We start from the raw sequence: 12935 nt of genomic DNA on the forward strand, positions 1-12935 counted from the left end.
CTCCTCAATTGTCCAGTGTTGGTGATCGCGGGCTCAATGGAGCCACTTCTTCTTGTTTCTAGCTGATAGGAGTGGAACCAGGTGTGGTCGTTTGCTGCAATAGCCCATCAGTGACAAGGACCGACGAGTTGTGCATTCTAAGATACTGTTCAGCACAACACTGTTTTACTGCGTTGTTATTTGCCTGTTTGTGGCCCGCCTGTTAGCTTGCACGATTCTTGCCATTCTTCTTCGATCTCATCAATGAGCTGTTTTCGCCCACAGGACTGCCACTGACGGGATGTTTTTTTGTTTGTCTCTCCATTCCTGGATTCTGGAACCAGCGCGCCTGGCACCGACGATCATACCATGCTTAAAGTTGCTTAGGTCACTCGTTTTGCCCATTCTAATGTTCATTTTCGTGAATGGGGTGGTTTACCTAATAAACTGAGTCCATTCAGAAAGTATTCAGACCCCTTAACTTTTTCCACATTTTGTTTTGTTACAGCCTTATTCTAAAATTGATTAAATTGTTGTTTTTTCCTCATCAATCTACACACAATACCCCATAATGACAAATCAAAAGGTTTTTAGAAATTGTAGCAAATGTATTGAAAATAAAAAACTGAAAAATTACATATACATAAGTATTCAGACCCTTTATTCAGTACTTTGTTGAAGCACCTTTAGCAGTGATTACAGCCTTGAGTCTTCTTGTGTATGACACTACAAGCTTGGCACACCTGTATTTGGTGAGTTTCTCCCATTCTTCTCTGCAGATCTTTTATAAACCCAAGGCTTGTCCAACATTTTATAAAGTAGCTTAGGCCTATACTTAATAACACTGACACGCCAGACAACTCTCCCCTAAGAAGTAGGCAAAATAAAATGTTGACAGACATAACTCGAAACACATTGTTCTAACCCGCTTGCACTTCCTTCAACATTTTCCATGTTTAAACGTTTTAACTCATTGCCCTGGCCCCTGTTTTCAGGGTGGGAAATATTGTTCACGTTAGAATAAGAACAGAAACATGCATTTTGTCAAAGCCAAGTCCTGTTTACCTTATACACATACCATTGGTGGCCGCTGACTGTCACTCAAGGTCTTAGTGGGTGTTACCAGTTGACTTCGTAGGATTTACAAATGTAATAGAACCGTGATTGACAGTAGACAACGACAGTCAGGCGTGATAGACATGCTACGAACAGAACACAGATACACTTTGCCTGTAACCGCGCAGTTTTAGATAAAGGACATCCAGAATGAGTTTTCTTTTTTATTCCATCATCGCAAACAACCGGTTATCAACTAGTGCCTTCTATTAGAGTTCATGAAGAAGTGACGACGCGTTCTACAATTTTATATTTGGTGCCTGGACGGGACGATTCGTTGAGTGTCTTTATGTGACAGTTGAGGTATTTGTCAGTTTGCTTTAGAGATGGCAGAATTACCGCCGCCGCAACAGTTGGTTGATATAGACCCGGATTTCGAGCCGCTCTCCCGTCCCCGGTCATGCACCTGGCCTCTGCCTCGACCGGAGTTAATCGAACCGGTCTCCTCAAACACATCTTCACCGGCGCCTTCAGTCAAGCAGGAGCCTGTAGAATACATCAGTAACTTCAGTTTGTTAGAAGAGTCAGAGGACTACCCGGAGGATCAGAAACCGCTCGTTTTGTGCAATGATTTTCAGTGCCAGGGGAACTGCATTCACCGGCAGCAGGAACAACAACATCCACAGCAGTTACAGCAGCAGCAGCACCGGTGTCCTCAGCTGCCGCACCAGCAACAGGTGCCCCCGGTCTCATCCTCCGTTGGGTCGAATTCGGTGGCTGCCGCCGCTGCCGTGCAGAGAAAAAGTAGCTCCGCGCGTCGGAACGCCTGGGGGAATATGTCCTATGCGGACCTCATCACCAAGGCGATAGAGAGCTCACCAGAGAAGCGACTCACCTTGTCTCAGATCTATGACTGGATGGTGAAGAGCGTGCCTTATTTTAAGGATAAAGGAGACAGTAATAGCTCCGCAGGTTGGAAGGTAAGCACTAATGATCAGTTCTTACGTGATGTCTATATAACATTATGTAGGCTTATTTTATAACCAACTCGTTATGAAATTATACCGTGTTTAATTTTCAAGTCAATTACATTATGAGGTTTAATGCATAGAATGGCCCACTTCATTAATTCACTGTGTGCCACAATGTCCTGCAGTGCAGCATCATGGAGCAGTGATAAAAAAACAAGAACCACATTTTGTTTAATTACGAAGGATGGCTGATATTGCCTTCACCTGTTGCTTGTGTACTGTGCGTGGTGCCGTGGTCTCACCTAGTGACGTGCGGTGAGGTCGGTGGCTGGGTAGGCATTGTCTATTTTATCAAAGCCAGATTTACTCACAAATAAACCTTGATGAAGCCCAAGTTCACCATACAACACATAGCTTCAACAACCAGATTGACATAGGCTATTAACCTAAATTGACAAAAAAAAATCACCAAAATGTAAATGCCAAGCTATACAAGTGCTCTGATGGCGATATATTTAATATCATCCAACAAAATGACACACTGCTCAACTCAGCTCAGCCAGAGACCAATGTAGCCATAGCCGCGGGAAGTAGGGGTGCTGAGGGTGGTGCAGCACCCCCTGAAAAATCATCATTAATTTGATTATGAATAGTTATTATTAATCGTTGTTTTTTTTTATTGTATTTTTTTATTTTTTACAAAAGTGGTGCACTGGGCCTTTACTAGTCCTCTATTAGCGGACCAATATAGCCCTCTGTAGGGCAGGCAAAAAATGTATAATCTGTGCACCACCCCCCTCAATAGGTGGCACTAAGATATCAATACAGTGCATTCAGAAAGTATTCAGACCTCTTGACTTTTTCCACATTTTGTTATGTTACAGCCTTATTCTAAAATGGATTAAATACTTTTTTCCCCTCAATCTACACACAATACCCCACTGCCGCTGAAAATCATCCCCACAGCACGATGCTGCCACCACCATGCTTCACCGTAGGGATGGTGCCAGGTTTCCTCCAGACGTGACGCCTGGCATTCAGGCCAAAATGTTCAATCTTGGTTTCATCATACCAGAGAATGTTGTTTCTCAAGGTCTGAGAATGCTTTAGGTGCCTTTTGGCGAACTCCAAACAAGCTTTCATGTGCCTTTTACTGAGGAGTTGCTTCCGTCTGGCCACTCTACCATAAAGGCCTGATTGGTGGAGTGCTGCAGAGATGGTTGTCCTTCTGGAAGGTTCTCCCATCTCCACAGAGGAACTCTGGAGCTCTGTCAGAGTGACCATCAGGTTCTTGGTCATCTCCCTGACCAAGGCCCTTCTCCCCCGATTGCTCAGTTTGGCCGGGTGGCCAGCTCTAGGAAGAGTGTTGGTGGTTCCAAACTTCTTCCATTTAAGAAGGATGGAGGCCACTGTGTTCTTGGGGACCTTCAATTCTGCATAAATGTTTTGGTACCCTTCCCCAGATCTATGGATAATTCCTTTGACCTCATGGCTTGGTTTTTGCTCTGACATGCACTGTCAACTGTGGGACCTTATATAGACAGGTGTGTGCCTTTCCAAATCATGTCCAATCAATTGAATTTACCACAGGTGGACTCCAATCAAGTTGATCAATGTAAACAGGATGCACCTGAGCCCAATTTCGAGGCTAATCGCAAAGGATCTGAAATGTACTTAAATAAGGTATTTCTGTTTTTTTATTTGTAATTCATTTGCAAACATTTCTAAAAACCTGTTTTCACGTTGTCATTATGGGGTATTGTGTGTAGATTGATGAGAAAAAATATGAATTTAATCCATTTTAGAATAAGGCTGTAACGTAACATAATGTGGAGAAAGTCAAGGGGTCTGAATCATTTCTGAATGCTCTGTATATGGACACATTTGATCCCACCAGTTTGTAACGCAAACAGATGGGTTAGTTGTTTAGAAACAAAACCGACATGTGCGCAACTATGGGGTTAAACAGACAGGGTTGGCTTAAATTGTTGACAACATATAAATTATATTTAGTCTCCAATGTTTATTGAAAACATAAATACATTTGCACAATGAGCACTTGTTGTCTTTCAAATACATTGTTACAGTTGTTGGTTAGCTAGCTATCACATTTTAGCCATATTAGCATTGACATGCTAAATAAATCAGTCAAAACACCTCAAAAGACAAAAGACATGGAATCAAGAACAAGATGAAACTAGCTTAAACAAGCCACTTACGATTCCTCACATGGCAGTTTCTTGTCATTGTTGCTAACTATATGGCCATCCAGAATCACAACAACACACTGACTTGTGCCCCATTGAAACATGCGCATCATTTTCGTGACATTGTCAGCTAAACCATCTATAGCCTTTCAGAATGGATTTACAATTTGTCCAATGCACCTTACACACACACACACACACACACACAATAATAATATTCTGTGAAATATTATTACACACACATATATAATAAATAAGGTTTTAACGAAATGTCCATATCAACAATCGAAATGACTGAAAAATGACGTTTAAAACGTCAAAGTATCATCAAAACAAAATTCTAGCTTGATAAATCAAATGCATGTTGTCTATTCTCATGTTCATTCACAATTGAGAATAGCCTATGCATTTACATTTTAGTCATTTAGCAGAAGCTCTTATCCAGATCAATTAGGGTTAAGTGCCTTGCTTAAGGGCACATCAACAGTCGGCTCTGGGATTAGAACCAGCGACCTTTCGGTTACTGGCACAAGGCTCTTACCCACTAAGCTACCTGCCACCCCAGGCTTAGGGTATAGACTTTCAGTCTTGTTATTTTTTAAAGCGGCAACGTTTGGACAACACCTTCCTAGGCTAGAATATTTGGGAAATAAGCTACTGTTAATAACTTTAAATTGCCTTAAAGCTTTTATGATAGGCCTAGTAGGAGGATAGGTTATTGACCATTCGGTTTTCAACCTTGCTTGGAGGGATTTTCCCGTCCTGCATGGATCATTAATAAGCCTAAACTTGATTAAACTTGTCATAAAATGTTTCTATAGGCTATTGATATTGTTTGTTTTCTCTAGTTATTAGTCCCCTGGCTACCTTACATTTTCTAGGCTATTAAAACAACTTTTTGAGATCAAACTCCGTTACATTCACTGTTTGATTGGGAGAAAGCCATGCATAAAACGATAAGAGTAGCCTAACCCGCAAAGAAAAATGCATTCGTCTGTCTTTTCAGGTTGAACCTCTCGGTGACAAAGTGATAAAAAATGATCAAACCTGGCTTTCATTTGAACACTGATATTGTAAGAAATGTAAACAAATCCTCTCATCTCTGACCGGCTGTCTGCGTATGTCAGGCCAAGTGTTGTGCCTTCGATCTGATGATTATCTGTCCATTCCTCTGATGAAGGTCAGGAGGATACAGCGACCTTAATTCATCAATCCAGTAAAAGGGAGGAATGAAATTTCACAGACACTCAGCAGAATGACTTTGACACGTGCTGTACGGGGTGCTTATATTTTTCCTGTTTCACACATGTACAAGTGTGAAATCATTTTTTTAACATATCCCACTCCCCCAGATAGTGGGGTCAAAGCCAGGGATCAGCCATTATTGGCAGCAACCCTGGAGCAATTAGGGTTAAGTGCCTTGCTCAAGGGCAGATCAACAGACTTTTCACCGAGTCGGCTTAGGAATTTGAACTAGCAACCTTTCAGTGTAAGCCTAAAGCAGCACCTAAAACTACACCTAAAACTTTCCTTTTTCAGTGAGCTGCCTGCTGTCACAATCTAAGAATGCATCCCAAATGGGCCCTGGTCCTAAGCATTGCACTACATAGGGAATAGGGTGTAATTTGGGACACAGCCATTGCGATTATTACCAGGAGGTATTTCCAATGAGCTGCCTGCCCTGCCATCACGTTAATCTGAGAGAAGTAATCGGACCTCCCTGTAACGTAAGTCCTGCTAACATGCCCCGTACACTCACACTTGGCTGTGAGGTCACAGTTTGTCGTGTGATTTAATGATCAGTTTGAAGTATTAAGTCTTGTGGGGCCTCGGTGTGTCTGGTGACTGCTACTAGGAATCACAGATCCAGAGGTGCGGATTAGACCAGCCTGACTATGGATCAATAGCATTCTTCCTGCTTCATGGCTCTCTGGTTTCCCATAATGGTTAACTAAATTGTCCATCGCTGTAAACGTCTCACAGAGCTTGGCTTCCTGAAGTCATCTTTCTTATTTTAGGTTTTCAATTAATAAGCCTGCAACACCCCAACGGGCGGCGAAGGTGGAGTAATGCGTCCTCCGAAACATGACCCGCCAAACAGCACTTCTTAACACCCACCCGCTTAACCCGGAAGCCAGCCGCACCAATGTGTCAGAGGAAACACTGTTCACTTGACGACCGAGGTCAGCCTGCAGGCGCCCGGCCCGCCACAAGGAGTTGCTAGAGCGCGATGAGCCAAGTAAAGCCCCCTCTGGCCAAACCCTCCCCTAACCCTGACGACACTGGGCCAATTGTGCGCCGCCATATGGGACTCCCGATCACGGCCGTTGGTGATACAGCCCGGGACCGAACCCGGGCCTGTAGTGACGCCTCTAGCACTGCGATGCAGTGCCTTAGACCGCTGCGCCACTCGGGGGCCTGAACTCATCTTCCATCTCATATTAATCTTGTTCGTCTATGACAAACAGAAAGTGTTTTTTGTTTAAAATCGATGAATTATTTTAGATTACTGGCAAAAAATGGTTCTCTGAATGTGCTACAGCGACGAAACCACTCTAAGATGCTGCGCTACGATGTAACGATTCCAGGCATATGTGTTGTTAGTGGCTGTGACGTAGGTTTCAGCCAGGAGTTGATGGGACAGTCCGAAGAGCGAATGAAATGGTAGTAGGGACATCCCAGCTTCAAGTGGTGTCAAATTTCACATCCTGCTTCACACAGGCAGAAGATACATACTCCTGTGTCCGTGAGAATCAGGGCTACCGCTCAATGCAATCCATTTCGAACTATGGTGTTCACATATCAATTTTTAAGCAAAGATGTAGGTCAGAACTGGTACCAAAACCACGTAGGTCCCCAAAACAGGGGACTTTACGTCTAAGAGGTTTGCATTTTAAGGAAGTTGCATTTTTTATTCAATTAAATTCAATTAAATTCAAATGACTTATTTATCACCATAGTAATGTTTATTTTGACATCATGTATGGTTACCAATACCATGTAGCATAAGGTAATTTTTAAAAGTAATTCTCCTAAAACAATTTTAAATAATTACAGTGGTCTGGCAACATTCTAAGATCATGTTGTGGGTTCAGTTGTCTATAATAATTGATAATTCACTAAATGTTTTTAAATATATACGTTACAGCCTTATTCTAAAATGGATTAAATTAATGTTTTCCCTGATCAATCTACACACAATATCCGATTATGAAAAAGCGAAAACAGGTTTTTTGAAATTTTAGCAAATGTAATACAAATAAAAAACAGAAATACTTTATTTACATAAGTAATCAGACCCTTTGCTATGATACTCTAAATTGAGCTCAGGTGCATCCTGTTTCCATTGATCATCCTTGAGATGTTTCTTCAACTTGATTGGAGTCCACCTATGGTAAATTCAATTGATTGGACATGATTTGGAAAGGCACACACCTGTCTATATAAGGTCCCAAAATTGACAGTGCATGTTAGAGCAAAAACCAAGCCATGAGGTCGAAGGAATTGTCTGTAGAGCTCTGAGACAGGATTGTGTCGAGGCACAGATCTGGGGAAGGGTACAAAAACATTTCTACAGCATTGAAGGTCCCCAAGAACACAGTGGCCTCCATCATTCTTAAGTGGAATAAGTTTAGAACCACCAAGACTCTTCCTAGAGCTGGCCGCCCGGCCAAACTGAGCAATCGGAGGAGAAGGGCCTTGGTCAGGGAGGTGATCAAGATCCCGATGGTCACTCTGACAGAGCTCTAGAGTTACTCTGTGCAGATGGACAACCATCTCTGCAGCACTCCACCAATCAGAGTGGCCAGACGGAAGCATGGTGTTGGCAGCATCATGCTGTGGGGATGTTTTTCAGCGGCAGTGACTGGGAGACTAGTCAGGATCGAGGGAAAGATGAACGGAGCAAAGAACAGAGATATCCTAGATGAAAACCTGCTCCAGAGCACTCAGGACCTCAGACTGGGGCGAGGTTCACCTTCCAACAGGACGACGACCCTAAGCACACAGCCAAGACAACGCAGGAGTGGCTTCGGAACAAGTCTCTGAATGTCCTTTAGTGGCCCAGCCAGTGCCCGGATTTGATTTGATTTGACTTGAACCCGATCAAACATCTCTGGAGAGACCTTAAAATAGCTGTCAGCGACACTCTCCATCCAACTTGACAGAGCTTGAGAGGATCTGCAGAGATAAATGGGAGAAACTCCCCAAATACAGGTGTACCAAGCTTGTAGCATCACTTAGTAAATTTTTATTTATTTAACTAGGCATGTCAGTTAAGAACAAATTCTTATTTAAAACGACGGCCTACACCGGGCCAATTGTGCGCTGCCCTATGGGACTCCTAATCACGGCCGGTTGTGATACAGCCTGGAATCGAACCAGGAGGTCTGTAATGACGCCTCAAGCACTGAGATGCTAAGTGCCTTAGACCACTGCGCCACTCGGGAACCCAAGAAGACTTGAGGCTGTAATCACTGCCAAAGGTGCTTCAACAAAGTACTGAGTAAAGGGTCTGAATACTTATGTAAATGTGATATTTCAGTTTTTTAAGTTTAATACATTTGCAAAAATTACTGAAAACCAGTTTTTGCTTTGTCATTATAGGATATCTTGTGTAGATTGATGAGGGGAAAACATATTTAATCTATTTCAGAATAAGGCTGTAACGTGACAAAATGTGGAAAAAGTAAAAGGGTCTGAAAACTTTCCGAATGCACTGTATATAAAACTTTCAGAATGTGTTAGATCAAACACTGCTATATGGAAGGGAACAATCTAACATCTCATAACAAAGAAAAATACTGTTTGATATCTTTGAGTTGTAAACAAACAAATATTTGAAATGGTATATGTATTCTTTGCATTAATAAGTGACATATCCTTTCGATAAAATATTTGTCAAATTAATGAGACTTTCATGTTTTACATTGAATTGGTTTGAATTGCTTGGAATTAAATTATACTTCCTTGAATTCAAATTCAATTCAAATTATGCTTACTGTGGGGTGTGTTCAATTCAAGTTCAATTCAAATTCATTGTTTGAATTGAATTAAATTCAGAAATTCCGAATTGACCCCAACCCTGATAATTATATTATATTACTAGAGATGATGGTTGTCTTCAAGGGAACCTCAACGTAAACAACAGCAGCAGCAGTACGACTTCAGAGAAGTTGACTTGTTTCTCAAAGCTGAAGTGTATTCAGGGACGTGAAACACTCTGATCATAGCAGATAGAAATAGATTGAATAGAGCCAAGACAATCCCCTATTCTATCAAGTTGATTCTGTCTACACATTTCTCACAGCTGATCTTTTCCAGTGAAGAAGACGTTTCTCCATTATAGGTGAACCAACTTGCTTGTCATAAGTGCTTTATAGAGCGTTCATAAACTATTCATAAGTACTACTCGGGTGCTTCACAAACCATCTAAAAAACAAAATGGTAATACAATAAAGCCTTTATAAATGGTTTGTTGTTCAAAGCTGCATCTAAGGACAGGAAAGGGGTCCTACTCACAGGCACAGGTAACTGTGTAATTGTAACTGTGTGTTTAGAACTGCCTCTCATTCACTCCACTACAAAGTTTTTGCGTAGCAGTCTTGCGGCTGTTTTGTTATTCTTATTGACGTCAGGCACCCCTCCCTTCTTCAGGCTAAAAATAGCTATGGAGGATTGCCTGGAATTACCTGCGAGACAGGTACTCCAGAGGTGTGTTTCAAGACATACAAGTCATGGTCTGCCTACCCGTGCCGCAACAGAACATTTGCCCTCGTTCCCCTTGATACAGGTCAGTGTCAACGTTCCATGCGGTCATGGGATGTTTCTTTGGATCCACTTTTAAGCTTTAGCTGTGGGCATGTGTGTCAGAGAGAGAGAGAAGACATCGAGAGAGAGGGAGACAGAGAGAGAGAGAAGAAATAGAAAGAGAGACAGAGAGAGAGAGAATGAATAAACAGAGAGAGAGAGAGAGAGAGAGAAGAAATAGAGTAGCATAATTATTTCTTCAGAAAAGCCAACCTGCTGCTTAACACTTCAGGCTTTTCTGAAGTTGTACTACTGCTGTTGTGGTTCATTTCTTTAAAAAAAAATGAATATTACTAACAACAACAGACAAAACACATTTTGGCAAGGGATCTGTGGAATACGTTTAGAGGGTGTAATACAATAAAATGCAATGTAATATTATTAATCTACAATTTATGGTCTTAAGCCTGGGCAACATGGGCCTGGGAGGCTCACAGGGATATTGGTATCCACAGTACTCCACCAATTATACATTTTTCAACTCAATACTTCTTGTATTCTCTTCTTGTTTTTATACTTCTTTTTATTATTATTACATAAATGCACTGTATTTTAAGCTTTAAGCAAAGTCTTCCCTCTGCCCCATGACAAAATGTGTAGAATTGCAGGAAATTAGCTTGTAAACGGCCAAAAAAAATCTCTGTTGCCTAGAAGCAGGCTTTTAAAAAGTTCCTTCCTAGGTCCCGAAACTTGGTTTGTCCAGCCATGCACTGCCAAAGTCATAGTAAAACTCCTTGTACGCTATATTTATCTCACTATTAGTGGGTCCCTGATGAATTTTCTGTCACAAAAGGGGTCCTCTGCCCCAAAGAGTTTGAGAATCCCTGCTCTGAGGTTCCTCTATGGTATAGAAAGGCTATCGTATTATGGTCTTCTTTTCAGTCCAGCATACAGTTATGATGGGCTCAGCTCAGCCAATACTGAAGAATAGTTTCTCTCCATCAGACTTGCTAAAGAAATGTCCCAAAATCAATTACACCGCTTATACTGTATGCACATTTTATTTCGGAACATTGCATTTACTGCCCTTCTAAACCAGAATAAATGCTATATTTTCTTACATATTCCTTTTTGACCCAATTTAACTAGGCCTATAGACACAGTGTCCATGATGCTATGGTTTGTTTGTGTGTCAATCCTGAACGTTTGACTCCTTTTAAACTCTAACACAAAAACACCTCTGTTTATATTAGTAATGCATTACTCTGTGTACTTGTCCATATTCCTCAACAGCACTGTGTATGTAGCAAAATACCCTTCTGCTGGTGGCTGTGCAAATGTTTATCAGTCAGCATTCATGTGGCTGGTTGCTCGATGAACCTTGGTACCCCAGTAACTTTTGAATTCCAGAGGAGTGAGGGAAGAGAGGGGAGATATTCCCACCTGTCCAGTGATACAGCACGTGCTTCGGCCTCCCTCCTCTCTGTCACTCATTTTACTGACTTCTTCTCTCGAAACAAACAAGTTCTAGAACAGGGGTGTCAAACGTACGGCCCGCGGGCCGGATCAGGCCCGCAAACGGGTTTAATCCGGCCCGCGAGATGATAAAAAAAAAAATAAAAAAAAAAAAAATGTAAAGTATAAAAATGCGCTGCAATTTTTCAATAAAATAAACTGCTGTTCCAATTGCGTCCACTGGATGGCGCAATAGCAATTGTGTTAAGCAAGCAAACTGTTTATACCGGGGCAGAGCACGTGCAGCCAATGAGCTACTTTGTTTTGCCCGCGATATTTATTACGGCTTCTACTTTTAACATTATGTGCTTTGGCACCCTCATTGCCCCAATATGTCTCTGTCAAAAAAGAGAAAAGTGGACGCAAAGTGCAGAGTGTTCCAAGAAAAATTGTCATCCTATTTAATCACGGAATTGAATGGGAAAGCTGTATGTTTGGTGTGTTCAGAGCATGTTGCAGTGCTGAAAGAATATAACCTTCGTCGCCACTATGTGAGTCTTCATGCCGACAAATATGACAACTTTCAAGGACAGCGGAGATGAGAGAAGGTGAATGAACTGTTGGCGGGTCTGAAGAAACAGCAGTCTGTGTTTACTCACAGCCGAGACATCAGTGACGCTGCAGTGAAAGCTAGCTACCTCATTGCTAATGAAATCGCAGTGGCTTCAAAACCATTTAGTGAGGGTGAATTTGTAAAAACATGCATGATGAAGGCAGCGGAGATTGTGTGCCCTGAAAAGCGGCAGGCTTTTGCAAATATCAGCCTGACAAGAAACACAGTTGCAGACAGGATTTCCGATCTTTCAGTGGATTTGGACAGCCAGTTGAAGCAAAAAGTAAAGTCATTTATTGCATTTTCGGTTGCAATTGATGAAAGCACAGACATTACAGATGTTGCACAACTGGCCATTTTTTCATCCGCGGAGTTGATGACACATTGACCGTCACCGAGGAGTTCGTGGAGTTGGTGCCGATGACAGATACAACGACAGCAGCTGATATTTTTACCGCACTCGTCGGCGCGCTGGACAGGGTCGGAGTGGACTGGTCCCGCGCTGTCAACCTGGCTACAGATGGTGCGCCCTCAATGATCGGGAAAAAAAGCAGGCGTTGTGACAAAGTTCAGAGAGAAAGTGCAATCTGCAAATGGAGGACGTGCTTTTTGACTTTTCACTGTATTTTGCACCAGGAGGCTTTGTGTTGCAAGTCATTAAAGATGGATAACGTCATGAAGGTGGTCATCCAAACTGTTAATTTCATCCGATCCAGAAGCCTGAATCACCGTCAGTTTGACAGCCTTCTCAGAGAGAAAGACCACATCTATGGCCTGCCATACCACACTGAGGTAAGATGGTTAAGCCGAGGTGCTGTGCTGAGGCGTTTCTTTGATTTACGAGAAGAAATTGAACAGTTCATGGAAGAAAAGGGCAAACCAGTGTTAGAATTTCATTCCGCAGAA

The 12935-nt window shown here is 42.1% G+C and overlaps 1 protein-coding gene across 1 annotated transcript in view; it reads left to right on the top strand.

The window, feature by feature from the left end:
* Positions 1–745: 745 nt before the first annotated feature.
* Positions 746–12935, top strand: part of LOC121574115 (forkhead box protein O1-A-like) — an 84558-nt gene continuing 72368 nt past the window's right edge. The window contains exon 1 of the mRNA XM_041886720.2: positions 746–2015. Coding sequence (XP_041742654.1) covers positions 1422–2015 — 594 coding nt within the window. The 5' untranslated portion in view covers positions 746–1421. The remainder of the gene's footprint in view (positions 2016–12935) is intronic.

Source organism: Coregonus clupeaformis, chromosome 9, assembly GCF_020615455.1.
Source record: "Coregonus clupeaformis isolate EN_2021a chromosome 9, ASM2061545v1, whole genome shotgun sequence".
Taxonomy (NCBI): Eukaryota; Metazoa; Chordata; class Actinopteri; order Salmoniformes; family Salmonidae; genus Coregonus; species Coregonus clupeaformis.